The 16,356-nt window shown below is 42.2% G+C and overlaps 1 protein-coding gene across 7 annotated transcripts in view; it reads right to left on the bottom strand.

Annotated features, from left to right (window-relative positions):
• Positions 1–16,356, bottom strand: part of ARHGEF10 (Rho guanine nucleotide exchange factor 10) — a 1,140,991-nt gene that overhangs the window by 534,594 nt on the left and 590,041 nt on the right. For all 7 annotated transcript variants that reach the window (XM_078647916.1, XM_078647912.1, XM_078647917.1 and 4 more), the window contains one exon: positions 13,221–13,396. In XM_078647916.1, coding sequence (XP_078504042.1) covers positions 13,221–13,396 — 176 coding nt within the window. The remainder of the gene's footprint in view (positions 1–13,220; positions 13,397–16,356) is intronic.

Here is a 16,356-nt window from a genome sequence, read left to right as displayed (position 1 = left end):
TGCGTAGCAGAACTAAAAAAAAAAAGAGATGATGAAGGACGTTAAGAAGCAAACATGGAAGTAGTAAATAAGTTTAAGGATAAACAAAAAAATTTAACAAACCCTCAACACAACAGAGGTGAAAGTAGTAGATTGCAATATAACAAAAGTGATTGCAACAAAGATACTGTTTACCCAAGGAAAATCCAAGGAACGTGTTACAGATGTGGGGAGTATGGACATGTGGCGAGTTTTAAGGAATGCATTGGGTGGAAGACCTTGTGTAAGAAATGCAAGAAAAAGGGTCACATATTGAATGTTGTCGTAGTAGTAATGTAAAAAATAGAGGTCCAATAAATTGTGTGTGATGAAGAGTATGAAGTAATAGAAATAATTTTAAGGAACTCTGAAGGAGAAAAAATGGTCAGTTTGAATAGTTCTCATTAATGATACTGTGCGAATGTTGCTTGACCATGAGGCGAAAATCACACTCATTCCCAAGGAAGTGTATGATAAACACATGAATAGTAAGGTGGTACTACATGAACCTGACATCAAAGCCAAAGGTTACTGGGGTGAGCCCATCAAGCTTTCAGGCTATTTCAATAGTAACATTATTTTTAAAGGTCGAGTCCCCATCGGGAAGGCGTATGTCTCTGAGAGGGGTGATTCATTAGTTAGCTGGATACATCAGAAAGACCTCGGAGTTATACTAGAATCTAATGAGACTCCATCAGTGAGGTTAAAACCAGATATGTTGAGTAGTAGGCACGGGAACCAAGAAGACAAAAGGTATGAGCTACTGAGTCAAGTCAAGTTGAGTAGTCCTTCCTTTGAAGGAAAATTTCAGAGGGTCTTTAATGAATATTTAGGCTGCTTGAAAGGGTATTCACACAGAATAGTATTAAAAATTAGATCAGTACCTGTCGTAAGTAAATTAAGAGGTGTGCCCATCAAGGTAAAAGAGAATATGAAATTAGAACTTGATTAGCTGTTGAGTGGTTGTATTATCACTGAAGTCGAAGCCACGGAATGGTTAGCTCCAGTTGTCATGGCACTGAAGAGCAATGGCGAGTCCAGGCTCTGCATAGAGTTGAGGGAACTTAACAGGTGTGTGGTTGTGGTCCATTATCGACCTCCCCAAAAAGGACAAGGAGCAAGAAGATGAGTTGAGTGATTTTGATGAATATGCTGTTTGTATTGTCAATGAAAGCACCAACAAGAAGAATAAATGGGTAAGTGAACTGGCAAAAGATGTAACGCTCCAAGCTGTGCTGGATGGCATTACAGCGAGTTGGAACAAACGCGCCAAAATGGATGAAACTCTCAGTGGTTTCGTTTGAGTAAAGGATGAGTTAGCATGTCAAAACGATCCTTTCATGAGGGGTACCAGATTGATTCCTCCAGCCAAACTGAGGGTACGATTGGTTGATTTTGCTCATGAGGGTCATCCGGGCATTTCCAAAACCAAGGAAATTCTTAGGCAAGCATACTGGTGGCCTGGGATGGACATGTGTGTGGAGAGGATTGTGCGAGAATGTGTAGAGTGTAGCAAGTGTGATAAAGCCTTGAAACCCCAAGTCCAACCCATGACATTAAGGCAACTTCCTAAAGAGACTTGGGAGGAAGTAGTTATCGACATTCTGGGTCCCATTAAAACACCAGTGTAGACAAGTATGTGATTGTGATTTGAGACGTATATTCTAGGTGGCCTGAAGTCAAAATGATCATCTCAGTGGAAACCAGAGATGTCATAGCCAGTCTTGACAGCATAACTGAAAAGGAAGGTCTTCCTTCAACCTTGCTGATTGACAATGGGGTTCAATTCATCTCGAAAGAAATGTGCACATTTTTGGAAGACAGGGGTATTAGATGCAAAAAATCTGCCCTTTATCACCGAGAAACAAACAGTATAGTTGAGATGGTTTAACCAAGTACTCAAGGAAACCATTCAAACAGCTTTGTCCTATCAAAAGTATAGGTACATTGAAGTTCAAAACCAGGTGAAAAATTACAGACTATCTCCCGATTCTTTGACTGGGAGGACTCCTTTTGAACTATTTTGTAAGAGAAGGGCTTGTACCATGTTGTGTCCATCTTGGATAGTTAAAAAATCACAAGGTTTAGGGTTTGATAACGGGGATAAAGAAAGAATCGAGAAAGAAGTTTAAAAAATGTGTGTGAACAAAAAATGGTTTGACATGAGGAAGGCTGTGAAGGAAACGTTGTGAAGGATCGGGATAAGGTCAAAATCCACAATCCTCGCAAGGGTTCCACTTCTGAGGGTTCAAAGTTCCAGCAGCCTATGAAGGTCATTAAAGTGTTTAAGAATGCAATCAGGACTGAAGATCACAGAGTGTGGAATTTAAACAGGGTTGGAAAACATTCTAATGCTTTTTCGGATGTTTGTAAAGAAACGGATGCAGAATTAAGTGGAAAAAGTCAAGGAGTAGTTATAGAGAGTGGAAAAAGAAGTCTGAGGCGACGTGTCAAACCAAAATATTTGGAGGATTATGTTCAGTAGTAGGGACTTATAATATTTCTATAGTAGAGATTCTCAACTGTTTTAGTGATTTTCTTTTAGTATTATTCCTTCTGCATTAGAGATTCCTAAGTCCTGTTTTAGTTATCTTTCCGTATATTTCCTCGTTGTTACTCAAGCTAGTGTAATGTTTCCCTTCAAGTCTCCACAAGAACATCTTGCCTATGTCATCAGTGTCTTGGAATCCTGTTGTTCCTAAGCTCCAGACTGGAATGTATAGATTAAAAAGAGAGAGCTGTTGTGTTGGATCCAGGTCTGAAGCTGGGACTAGCAGGCTGGGGTGTGAAGACAAACAATGAATAAAGGATATATTTTACTCATATCTTGTGTTGGAGCAATCTTGACAAGTGGGTTATCAGAAGCCGCAAAGGCCTGCTGTACACTCCTAGATACAGAGGTACATTTCTATTTGACTGCAGCTAAATGGAAGAGGGCCTAGCTCATGTCATTAAGCCAACACCTAAATTAATGTAGGTAGAAGTAGAAATTATTGCATGCTTGTCCAAGGGCCAAGTATGAGTAGGACTCTGACCTTCAGTTTCCAGTATCAAGTAAACGTCAATGATCAGACCACATCAATATGAGTCTATTTGAAAATTACCTGTTATTCTGCATACTACAAAATATGAATGGACCTTCAGCAGTATTGGTGGGAATAATTTAGTCATTTGCAAACCCTGCACAAGATAAATCAAATAGAGCATGAACATAAACAATAGGAGGGTCAATGAGAGTTTCTGCTCAGGCCTTGTTTGTTGGAATATGATCAAAGAATTGTTGACCCAGAACCAACTTTACCCTCGCCTGTGCCTATTCATGAATGACCAAACTGTTTTAGTAAAGGAATCCTTGCCCATAGAAGCCTTCTGTCCACGCCAACGAAGGCAGCACGCTGACCCACAAGGCAGTCTGTAGTAATGAGGTCCACGCAGGTAGGATGAAATTCAGGAAGATTTATTGAAGATAGTTACATGTAGATGGTTCCAGTACAGCAGGTAGTTAGGTTCTGTAGAGCAGCCCCACCAGGAGCAGCCTGCTTGCTGCTCAGCCCATTCTCAACTGTCACTCCCAACCTCTCAGGAACCCAACATTCGGATCGCATCATCCCTCCAACATTCCATGCAGCACACACACAAACACACTGGCTGAGCAGGGGATGTAAAAGGCATAACAAGAACAAGAGTAGGATACTACACAGTCATCTAAATGAACACCCAATACGTGGATTGTTTGGCGAATCAAAGTTGGAGCTGCAAAAACGGTATCCAATGTGCTGCCTCGCTGCTGCAAAGTCACGGAAGACCAGCTAAACACCATCCTCCCCCAGAGCCCACCTGCAGACCCCACTGACCCCGACACCACCGCCCGCAACCTCAGACAGTGGATCAACGACTGCACCAACACCCTCGCCTCGATCAAGAAACTCTCCTACAGTCACACCGACAAGAAAGCCAGCTGGTTCACGGAAGACCTTCGGGCCTCCAAGCAAACCTGCCGAAAGCTGGAGAAGATCTGGCTCCGTGAACGAATACCGGACAGCGACGCAGCCCACAAGAACGCCACCCGCAGACACCATCACCTCATCAGATCCGCCAAAAAGGCCTCCTTTAAAGACCACCTAGACAACAATGCGCACAACAGCAAAGAGCTCTTCAACATCGTGAAGGAACACTCCAACCCCAGCTCCAACACCAATGACGTCCCACCCTCGCAAGACCTGTGCTACTCGCTGGCCACCTTCTTCCACCGCAAGATCGCAGACATCCACAACAGCTTCAACGTCACAACCGCCTCGACAACCACTGAGACCTCCGCCCCCACAACCACCATCCCTTCGGCCTGCGACGACTCCTGGTGGCCGAATGCACTGGGATCCGCTCCAACACCCACCGACCACACACGCAACCTAGGGGGTATCCTCGACTCCACCCTCTCCATGACTAAACAAGTCAACGCCGTCTACTCCTCCTGCTTCAACACCCTCCGCATGCTCCCAGGATGTACAAGTGGATCCCCACTGAAACGAGAAGAACGGTCACCCAGGCCCTCGTCAGCAGCAGGTTGGACTATGGAAACGCCCTCTACGCAGGAGCCTTGGCCAAACTCCTGCAATGGCTCCAAAGCATCCAGAACGCCTCTGCACGCCTGATACTCGACATCCCTCACCGCAGCCACATCACACCCCACCTGAGAGGCCTGCACTGGCTCCCGGTCAACAAGAGGATAACCTTCAAGCTCCTCACCCACGCACATAAAGCACTCCATAACACCGGACCAACTTACCTCAACAGACGACTCAGCTTCTACACCCCCCAGCTCCGTTCCGCCGACCCCGCACTCGCCACAGTCCCCCACTTCCGAAGAGCGACCTCCGGCGGCAGATCGTTTTCCCACCTCGGCCCCAAGACCTGGAACACCCTCCCTATCCACCTGCGGCAGACCCAAGACCTGCTGACCTTCAGAAAACTCCTCAAGACCTGGCTTTTCGAGCAGTAGCAGCATTCCCCACCCCAGCGCCTGGAGACCCTCACGGGTGAGTAGTGCGCTTTACAAATGATATGATTGATTGATTGATTGATTGATTGATTGATGCATTGAGCAGTACAGCCAGCTGAGAGCCGCGTTTCTAGGTAAAAGACCATTTTTGTCAACCCATTTTTACAGATCAGTCAGTAAGACTTTCAAAAATTTACAGCCCCTGCCAAAAGCTTGTTTCAGCTTCAAGCACAGGTGTTTGACTTGGCCTTTTTTGTAGGGTCATCCCTAAACTTTTTACCTTTCTCCCAGTCTTTTTTTCTGACATGGAATTGGTGGTTTTAGGACTCTGGGAACTTTAGCACTGCTGTTCAGTGTAAAATGTGTGTGCTCTCTGTGCTAAATATGGTAAGGCTGGTCTACACCTGTTTGGCATATTTAATGTACCTGTCAGTCCCTTGTAAAGTGGTATCTCATATATCCAGGCTGGTAAATTAAATGCTACTGGTGGGCTTGCAGCGCTGATTGCGCCACTCACCAAAGTAGCCTTTCAAACCTATCTCAGGCCTCTGCCATTGCGGGGCCTGTACGCGCAGTGTTACTGCCACTGTGACATGGCGCATAAAGTGTGTACCATGTCCGTGACCCCCCTTTTACTACATGTGAGTCACCCCTAAGGTAGTTACTGGTAATGTTTTGCATTTACTTACCTGCATTTTGATGGTTCTGCCGTGGCCCGATTGGCCCGGTCCTATATATAATCCCCAGTGAATATTGCCTAGTGCCAGTTGGCACAGTGTAAATGTGTGATTACGTTTCTAATGTGTTTATGATGATACAAAGGCTATTTTTTATATAACCTTGTGTGGAGTTTCTTTTGCGGTGTGCCTAGTGTGTTGCTGCTGTGTGTGTGTGTGTCTTGCGCAAACGCTTTACACAGTGCCTCTGGGATAAGCCTGACTGCTCATGCCAAGCTACAAGGGTTGAGCAGGGGTTATCTTCAGTGTGAAACTCCCTTGCCCTGACTAGAGTGGTGGTTTCTGCCAGGCTTTGGCGCAAGCCTTAGCCAACCAGAAATCCAATTTCTAACAACAGGTTTGTTCTTCCTCCACATTTTTACCTAACAAAAATGTCTTCAATCTTCAATTGCAGTTGCTTACAATGTATATCCTACGCACTTGATTGCTGCGAGTTATCGGTTTACCTAATCCTGTTTCTGCACAATTCACTACCTTAGGTCGCTTCTAGTCACTTTTTTTTCCTTCTTCAAGCCTCGACCTGCTCTGGATTACTTCATGTACCGCTATTTTTCCGAATGCTTTTTCCCGTGCATAGTATGTGCTGAGCCCTGGCCTCCAGTTTTGAAGCCAGTGCTGTGTGCATCCTCTAATCCAATAAGAAAAGAGACTAGAGTTCAAGTCTAAGCTTGTTTCTTTAAATTGTGTGGGTGTGGGTGCGAGAGAGATGTAGAAATTGAGAATGTGCCTGTGTGATGGTGTTTATCTCTTGTCCGTACTCACACACGTGTGCCACAGTAATTTATTCTTGAATCTGCTGTCCCTTCTCGCTCTCAAATGTACATTGTTTGTTTATAAGGTGGTGCGGCATAGCAACAAAGCAATACCCGATCTTTACACTGCCTTGTTTTGCCTTCTGTCTTAGGTACCTTGTCGGTTACAGTGTATTGGTGATTACTCTACCGAAACAACGTCGCTATCAAGTCATGAAATTATGTCTAAATCAGAAGTGATTTCGAAGACAACTTCTGTGATCATTCGTTGTCAGTGTACTTAACACAATAACGACAAAGAAAGCTTATGATCTTTCTTTATCATCCTGAGGAGATCCATGTGTATTCTATAAGCACCATTTATTACAATTAGTGCATACTTCTCCTTTTAAGGTTTTGGCTTTCTTTGTTCCTGCCAGTGATGATGCTTGTGTTCCAAGGGCAGTTTAAGTATCACTGTGGCGCTTCTTGTTGCAATTGGAGATTGTATGCATAATACCTGACCTTCTCATTCATCAGGGTGCATCGCGAATTTCTGTCCACTGAAGTGTAGTTTCCGAAAAGTTTTTGCCACAAGAGCCATTGAGTCCCAAGCCAACAACTGCAGTCAACAATAAGAATTTCTAGTACCACTCAAAATCTAACCAATGTATAGGTCCTTGTTCTCGCCAGGTACTCTGAGCCCATAAACTCTCTCACTGCTGCCAAATGTATTACTATTCATTCTCTAGCTTCATGCGCGCTTTCATCTCCTTTCATGCTGGCTCACCCCATATCCATGGTCTGTCACCATAGTAAATACATTTTTTTGCATGATTCTTCACATTTGTCTTTGGATAGCTAACTTTCTAACACCTGGACAGTTGGAAGCTGCTGAAGAGGCCCGTAACTAAATCAAAATGTGACAGTACTTTCTTTTTACAATACAAATTGACATATTTGTTCCTGTAGTAAGTCTGATGTATGATTGACAATGCATATTCTACATGCAAACCCACAGAAGAACTTTCCCGTTTTAAATTGAGAAGAATACTGCAACGTGAGATTGAAAATAGCCATTTGGCAGGACAGGCTATGTTTGTTTGAACAAAGCAAAGCTGTTTTTGCAATTAACATAGCAGACGTATGTCTCTTGCAAGATGGGTGCAAACAGTTATTTAAAGGTATTGCCCAGCTGCTTAGTCTGAACATCAGAAATCTAAAATGTTTTCCTATTTGCGTCCTAGAAGAGAACATGGGCTTAGATTCCATTTTGTGCAAGTAACTGCAGTCACCTTCTTTTTTTATTGTAACTTTTTTGTACTTTATTAGAAAATATTTTTTTTTTAGATACAAACACTAAATACACCGTGGTGTAACAGTTTTTTCTGCAGTAGAGCCTGCTGTGAATCTTAGATTATTGGTAGGCCTTGGCGGTAAATTCCGTTCCGCTCATGGAATTTGCAGAATTTGGGTAATTTTGCGTTCCGCAGTGAACGCGGAATTTACCAAAATTCCGCGTTCCACGGCTTTGCGGAATTTTTGCTTGTTCGCGCTTTCATGATGCGTGTTCACAAGATATTCCCCCCCACTCCGAGCACGCAAACTGCATTCGCAAACAGGAAAAAAGCATTGTGAACGGGTGGAACAAGCAATTCGGTGTGTTCACGGAACTCTGCGTGCTCCTGGAAATGTTTTACCGTTTCACTGAGCTTTGCGTAGCGCGACTACGCAAATTCCGCCCACCCCTAGTTATTGGTGTACTTCAAGTGGATCATGGAGCAATTTTACCAAGTGCCCGGCTGAAAAGGATTCTGATGCTTCCTGGTGGCTTCGGCCTACACAAAGGCAGCAGTGGCAGAAATTTTTCTTTGATCATTTGGAGAAGGAGTAGGCTGGCCCTGGATGAACGTAAAATGTAAGCCTGCTTTGAGCTGCCTGATTGGAGGTGGGTAGCACAAGGCACTGTGGTGTTGTCTGTAAAGTAAGGCATTTTTGTGAGCAAGGAACTTTTTCAAACTGTCGTAAACCCTGATACATTTTTTCACCTTTGCAAAATACAGCCCAGTTTATAGAAACCCTAAATGCTCTGACATAGGGTAGACTGGGCCATCTTACCAAGTTGAGCCAGGGAATCTGGCAGACTATAACCCGTTAACCACCTATCCATTATATAGAGAGGAGTTTGTTCTGGGCAATGATCAATCATGTGTTTCCTGATTATGTTTGGAATTATTGGGTCCTGAGACTTATAACTATGGATGGACGCGCAGAAAAAAATCCATATTATTTATATTTTAAAGGCTTTGTTAAAATTAATGTCCTAACCTAGTTCAAATTATGTGTATAGATGTAACTATGTAATTAAACACAATAGTGCAATGAAATTGATCAAATACTGAAAGGATGTGCAACTTTGTGATGGTATTTCAATAATTCATTGCATCGAATGATGAAATCAAATGTTGGTAACCAACCTCTCCCTTCTAGCTGAGCATTCATTGGGCTGAAAATGCCTTTCTCAATTTCTTTAGTTGGCCTCTAGCGCATATACATTAGCTGAGAAACAATCCGGTTCTTTGAGTTAGCTTATGTACTTGAAGAAGGTTGCTTTCGGTCTTCTATGGCATTTAAGAGCTGATAAGGAACTCCTAGCCTTCACTAAGGTTGTTTGTACGTCCGGTAGTACACATCTCCCTAGAAGTAAAACATTCCACTCTCTGCCTAATGTGTTAATACCAGGCTTCAATTGATATTTCTAATAATTTTGAAAAAAGCAAACCTTGTGATGACTGATCTAAAGTGCAAGAATGATCATATGAGTTCAGCTGGACCTTCACTGGTTTTTATCAAACACTATGTATGAGATCAACACAAATATATGAATAATTGAGACATTACCAAACCTTAGAAGAGCAACTGTTATATGTTGTACATGTGCAATCAATACTAAATGCAGAATGTATTTATAAATGACAAATGTACATCGAGGCACATTAATATACCAATATATGAATTGCAATGGGGGTATACAAGCGGAAAACACAAATATCATGCCAAATCTAAGGGAGGAATATGCAAGAAAATTTGCTTGATTTGCCAATGCATCATAGCCAATCAATGATGTGTTTACCTCAAAGAAGTCAGATAGTTTTGTAAATGATAATACTTCTGCCTCAGTATCAGGTGCTCACTCAGTGTTTCTGAAAAAATGGCAATTCCACAGTTGTCTCTAAAAATGTAATTAATCGAATGCTTAAAGGCAGCAGGGGTTTTACAAAGGTCAAATGGCACACCTGGATACTTAAAGTCCACATTCAGTGTTACATATGGTATTACTTGTGCTTACATTTATAGAATATATGCTCCTGAAGGGGGAAAGCTTTGTTAAAACCTTTACTGCTCTAACTTGCTTTAATATGACTGATATTAATTGAAGTGGGTATACGTTTCCAATGTGCTATACGTGTGTGTACACATTATTATATACTGTGTGGCCTCTGCTGGGTAACTGTGCATTATGGTCCAATATTGCAACTAAGATTTCTGGGGACCTCATTAACCACTCTGCCAGTCATATAATTGGGGAACTAGAAGAAAATGGGTTTTACTATTGACAGAACCAATGTAGAGTGAAATGCCCAAATCTGGCGTGCCATTAGGGGCTAAGTAGTGCCATTTCCCTCCAAGGCAGGGCACCTTTAAATAAAATGCACACCATTGTCGCAATATAAACACAACATTACCTTTTTGGTAGCATTCCTTTTCTTCAGTAATTAAATTCCATTAACATTTGCCTATTTTCCATTGGTTTCTCTGCATTAGTAGTAGAAATGGTTATTTCGCCATAAAGCACAATTGGCAGTTTACTGAAAGGACATCTTTTATTATGCCTGTGGTATTGCTGCGCTTCTACCTGAAGAGTCAACAGCCTGATTCATGAAACGAAAATCGGCTCGCAAAGGGCCAGATTCTGAGAATCTGGCCCTTTGCGAGCGCAATTATTGCATTTGGGATTCATCATCCCAAATGCAATAATCGCTATTACAGAATTCGCTATTGTGCGAGGAATTGCATTTAAGGAATCTCTATTAGAGATTCCTTAAATGCAATTCATCAACCAATTTTAAATTGCGAATTCACTATATTTGGCCGCTATTTACCACGAAGTCTGAATTCGTGGTAAATAGCGAAAAAATAGATTAAAGCACTTTAGTGCATTTTTTTCTTTTGCATGTTACACACACACATGTCCTTTGGACATGTGTGTGCGCAACACCTGTGTAATGTAGCATTTCAGGGGTGCTACAGGGTGTCCTTTGGACACCCCTGGCACCCTTGAAATCGCATCCTTATTTGCGATTAGAAAATTGCTAATCGCAAATAAGGAATAACTCCCCATTCATTCCTATGGGCTTTTAGGCCCATAGGAATGAATGGGGAGTTATTCCTTATTTGCGATTAGCAATTTGCTAATCGCAAATAAGGAATGTGTAGGAATCGCAATTTATTCAGCAATTCCTACATGAATCCTGTTTTGCAAGTCCTTAATAGCGATTCCTTATGAATCGCTATTGGGGGCTCGCAAAACGGGAGATTGATGAATCAGGCTGATTGTCTTTATGTGGAGTGCTAGAGGCATGTTGATTAACAACTAAGAAAAGTACATATTTATATTCTTCTTAGAGCACTTGATAAAATGAAGCTGTAGCATCTTCATCTCTCCAGGCCCATTGAAAATAGCTGATGTACGAGATAACATTTCTAGACCCTTCCGCAATAATCTGCAGGAGCAGTCTGGTTATTTTGACATTTTACAAATATGGCTCTGACTTGTTGAACAAACGTTAACAAAATATTTAACCTCAAATGTTGCCCCAAATTCTTGGAGTTTTCCACATGATACAATGCTTAGATAGAAAAGCAAAAAGGCAGCTTTAGCACGTTCAGTTAAGAATAGTTTAGCTTGTTACCGATATGAAATGGAGGTTGTATTGTACTAAAAAAGCTTAATAATACAGGGGTTACCGTTTTGGGATGGGGCCAAGGGTAGCTAAAGCATTGACTCATTTCCCATGCAGCCCAAGCTCGTAGCTCATGAAGCAGAGGGACTTGTGAGATACTGAATGTTAAATGAGCACTCCTCTTACCAGCTCAGTTGAAATGGGTGACTGCTGCCTAACATCCCTCCCTGGCCCTTCTCAGTCACTGAGAGCCGTGTCTTCATTGCCCAAGCAGGGGTCCACCAGAGCAAGGGTCCTTTATGCATCTACACAAGAAATACCCTTGCAGGTGATTCTGTTTGGTTATGAAGTGCAGGGGCTGTTAGGATATTGAATAATAAATAAACAGTTGTTCTCATCTAATACTCAATCACAAAATGTGTTCTCATTTAAGTCTCTGGAGCACAAAGCATAATTTTGATAAGAAAATCATGAAAGAACATCGCAGCCTCTCAATGATGGTTAATCTAATCCCAGCAAAGGATCAGCTTTTTCCCTAGGGTGAAATCATATTTGAACTCACTAAAGATCCTAAAATCAGCAAGGCACCACCTGTCAATGATTCATGTTTTGACTAAAATCGGTTATCCCCCTAGTCCTGTTTGTGATACTCCAAACCAGGTTTTCACTACAGTACATTCCAATAAGACAAAAGTTGCAGCGTTTTATCATTAAAAAAAATCTGACAGCTAAGCTTCTTGTAAATTTCCATCTAAATTGTACCTTGAAAATCACACTATTTAGCATATCATTGTGTGAACATCATCCAAAAATATAAGGCCTTTTGACTCTACCTCCGTCAATAATAACCACCTTGGAGTAACCTTCCCTCTTAAATAATATAGCTCAATTATACAATCAAGATGAGGGGACACCATCTCCCAATCGAGCACCCCACCGTAACTGCATGTACCTAGAACTGCCCCACACCACCCCTGGCCACCATCTGAAATCTCTCCTGTTGACACCCCACAAACAAAAACCATCATCTAAACCCCTGGCCCTTTGCAAGCACCCAGCAGTAACATTACAATCACATGAGCCCAACTATGTTGCTTGAATTTATAATCACCGCCCCAAGACTGATTCTGGACATACCGAAATATCAGTCTGTCAGATCAGCATTGCGAGAACTCCTCTGGCTGGCAGTTGGCCAGTAGATAATGTTTAATACACTCTGCATGGCCCATAAGGCACTACACAAAGAAGGGCCGACATTTTTAGAGGACCTTTTTAGATGGTATTCTCCAAATAGAACTCTGCATTCGGCTAATGCACATCTGATGCAGCCAGTCAGGATAAAAAAGATGAACTGGGGGTGAAGGAGTTTTATTTTCAACACAATCAAGGAATGGAATGCCCTCCCCTCATATCTGAGAAAAATTATCCCCCCCCCCTCGAATTCAGGAAACAACTGAAGACCTGGCTTTTTCAGCAGTAGTAGCACCTAGTAAAGAATGTTGCACTGGAAGCGCTAAGACACCTGTGGGTATTCATCTGCTGTATACATTTTATTAACATAACATAACACAGTTTGTAGACTAAACCATGCTTGAAAACGACCTTCCCAAAATAATTCTCGACTGGCCCTCAACGTCCGTAGAAAATATATCGGTGATGTCTCTCGTACAATTTCCTTGGTACTGCTCAGTGCTGTTTAGGCCAGTCTACAAAACAAAACTCCTTCATTGTGCCAATGCTTCTACTTGTAAGAATGAATAGGAGCACTTACTGGCTTTGGCATGGACAATAACTTGTTCCGCTGCATGCTCAGGAGGAAACCTGGAGCTTTCTCCTTGCTCTTCGTTGCTTCCATATTCTATAACCTCTACTTGGCTAAGAGGAACACTCCATTTCAGTAGGTATTTTTGACCAGTAGATGTCCTACAACTGCCATCGGTGTAAGAGCTGGAAAAAGCACAATATAATTCCTTTATTTTACTTAATCTCAGTCACCATACGGTCTGCATAATTTGATAGTATCCATGACTGTTTTATGTTGTAGTGCCAACTTCATACTCAAATAGAATTAGCATTCATCTTCGAGAAAACTGTATTATTTTCCTGTGATAGAATAATGTACTGGAGAAATGTCCATTTTGTAGTTTGCACTGAGTTTCATTGGGCCATGAAAAGCAATAGCCACAAACAAGGTTACGTTCAAATGAGCACACACACATTATCACTAGAGAGGCAGTCAGGCACCATTGCAATGTTATTACTATTATAAAACAACGTTTACCCTATACTCACGGACAGAGATAAGTCTTTCATAAGGCTTTGCGAGAGTGATAGATTTAAATAAGGTATGGGAAATGCTTTGAAAATAATTTATAAAGGTTCCTGCAGAGAGTTTATTAGCACCCGCCATCTTTGTCCAGTGACAAGTAGCGCAATGGTATTAGCATAACGAGCATGAAATCAGAGATGTCATTTCATGTTTAACTGCCATGTTTGATTCAGTAAGGAAAATGTACTTCCAGTATGCATCTGTTCTTGGCATGCAAAGCTGCAGTTTCACACACAATGCATAGATCACCATCTGGTGTTGGGCCAGCACTTATTTTTGTCTTGGAGAACTCTTAGGAAGTCATGAGATAGGTGACTCCTCCTTTGGATGATAGTGCGCATGGGCATCGGCTCCATCTTCAGATTGTTTTTCGCCAGAAGGGAAATGATGGAGTTTTGTAAAAAACAGAAAAGATGCCCATATATGCTGTGTCAAATTAAGATAATACCGGAACAGATAAAGGTAGCTGGGGAGGCGGGAGGGCGTGTGTGAATTTGCAGCTCTACATGCCAAGAACAGATGCATACTGGTAAGTAGCATTTTCCGTTCGAGGCATTAGAGCTGCAGGTCACACACTATGCATAGATTGTATAGCAGTACCCATCCTTAGCGGCGACCATCCGTATCTGTTGCAGTAGTTTGAAATAATGTTTTGAGTACAGCTTGGTCTACAGGAGCTTGCGTTTTTGTTTGCACATCTACACAATAGTGTTTTGTGAATGTGTGCGGTGTAGACCATGTAGCTGCTCTGCAAATGTCATCTAAGGGAATGTTCCCTAAGAATGAGATTGAAGCCCCCTATTTTGCGGGTAGAGTGGGCTTTAGGAGGAACAGATAATGTGCGTTTTGCTTAGTGATAGCAAATTTGTATGCATTTTACAATCCACCTTGCAATTTCAGATTTTGATATGGGGTTGCCTTTATGAGGTGGTGAGAAAGACACACAAAGTTGTTTTGTTTTACGAAAAGGTTTTGTTCTTTCAATGTAATAAAGGAGGGCTCTTTTTACATCAAGTGTATGTAAAGCTCTTTCTGCAACTCTTTGTGGTTGCGAGAAGAAAACTGGCAACTCCACAGACTGATTGAGATGAAAGGGAGAAATAACCTTAGGAAGGAATTTTGGATTGGTTTTAAGAACCACTTTGTGATGATGGAGTTGTAAAAATGTTTTTTGCAAAGTGAGTTCTTGTATCTCACTAACCCTTCTAAGGGAAGTAATGGCTACGAGGAAATCGAATTTCCATGTAAGAAATTGTAACTCACATTTATGCAGAGGTTCAAATGGAGGGCCCATTAGTCTTGTGAGAACAATATTCAAATTCCATACAGGTGAGGGTGGTACCCTAGGAGGAATTATTCTTTTGAGGTCTTCCATAGATGCTTTAATGGCAGGTACTCTGAATAGAGATAGATGTTGCCTATTTTGTAAGTAGGCTGCAATGGGACTGAGGTGCAGCCTAATAGATGTGTATGCTAGACTAGACCGTTGAAGATGTAAAAGATAACATATGATGTGTTGAATAGACACATCTAATGGATTAATATTGTTGTTGTTACAGTAAATAACAAATATTTTCCACTTGGCTGTGTAGCAGGCTCTAGTGGTGGGGTGTCAAGCTTCTTTGATAACGTTCATACAGTCAGAGGGAAGGTTAAGATAAACAAACTTTAAGACCTCAGGAGCCAGATCGTAGGTTGAGATGTGCTGGGTCCGGGTGTCTGCTCTCTCCACGGTTCTGGGTTAAGAGGCGTGGGGAGAGGTGTAGCTTTTGGTGCGGGACTACTGATAGTTCCAGCAATATTGTGTACCACGGTTGTCTGGCCCATGTTAGAGCAACTAGGATAAGTGTCAGTGAGTGTTACTGTAGTTTGCGCACCACCAGTGGAATGAATGGGAGAGGCGGAAAAGCGTACGCAAATCTGCCTGACCAATTCATCCATATTGCATTGCCTTTGGACAATGGGTTGGGCATTTGGCATTTTCGTGTGTGGCGAAGAGGTATATGTTTGGTTGCCCCCACATGTGGAAAAACGGTTGAAGAACTTGCGGATGAAGTTCCCACTCGTGAATCTGTTGCACTTGACGAATTAACAGATCAGCTATATTGTTCTGCGCTCCTGGGACATGTTGGGCTCGGAGGAAAATGTTCTGGGGAATAGCCCATATCCATATATTTTGTGCTAGTTGGGAGAGTTGTAGTGAGTGTATCTCGCCTTGCTTCTGTATGTAGTACATTGCTGTCATGTTGTCTGTTCGGACTAGGACAGCTTTGCCTGATATTTGCTTTTGGAATGCTTTTAGGGCTAGAAATATGGCTAATAACTCCAGATGGTTGATGTGGAGTAATTTTTGTTGAGGAGTCCAGATATCCTGCATGGTGTGATGCAATAGATGAGCTCCCCAGTTGGAGAGCGATGCGTCTGCTGTCATGACTATCTGTGGAACTGGCTCTAGGAACGGTCGCCCTTTAGAAAGGTTTTTGGTGTTCCACCACTGCAGAGAGCGATGAGTGCGACCGTCTACCAACACCAGATCTGTCAGGTGACCATGAGCCTGGTTCCATTGTCATGCTAGGCA

The sequence above is a fragment of the Lissotriton helveticus genome, chromosome 6 (assembly GCF_964261635.1).
Source record: "Lissotriton helveticus chromosome 6, aLisHel1.1, whole genome shotgun sequence".
Taxonomy (NCBI): Eukaryota; Metazoa; Chordata; class Amphibia; order Caudata; family Salamandridae; genus Lissotriton; species Lissotriton helveticus.
Note: the sequence above shows the minus strand (reverse complement) of the source record. Positions and strands in the feature narration are given on the sequence as shown.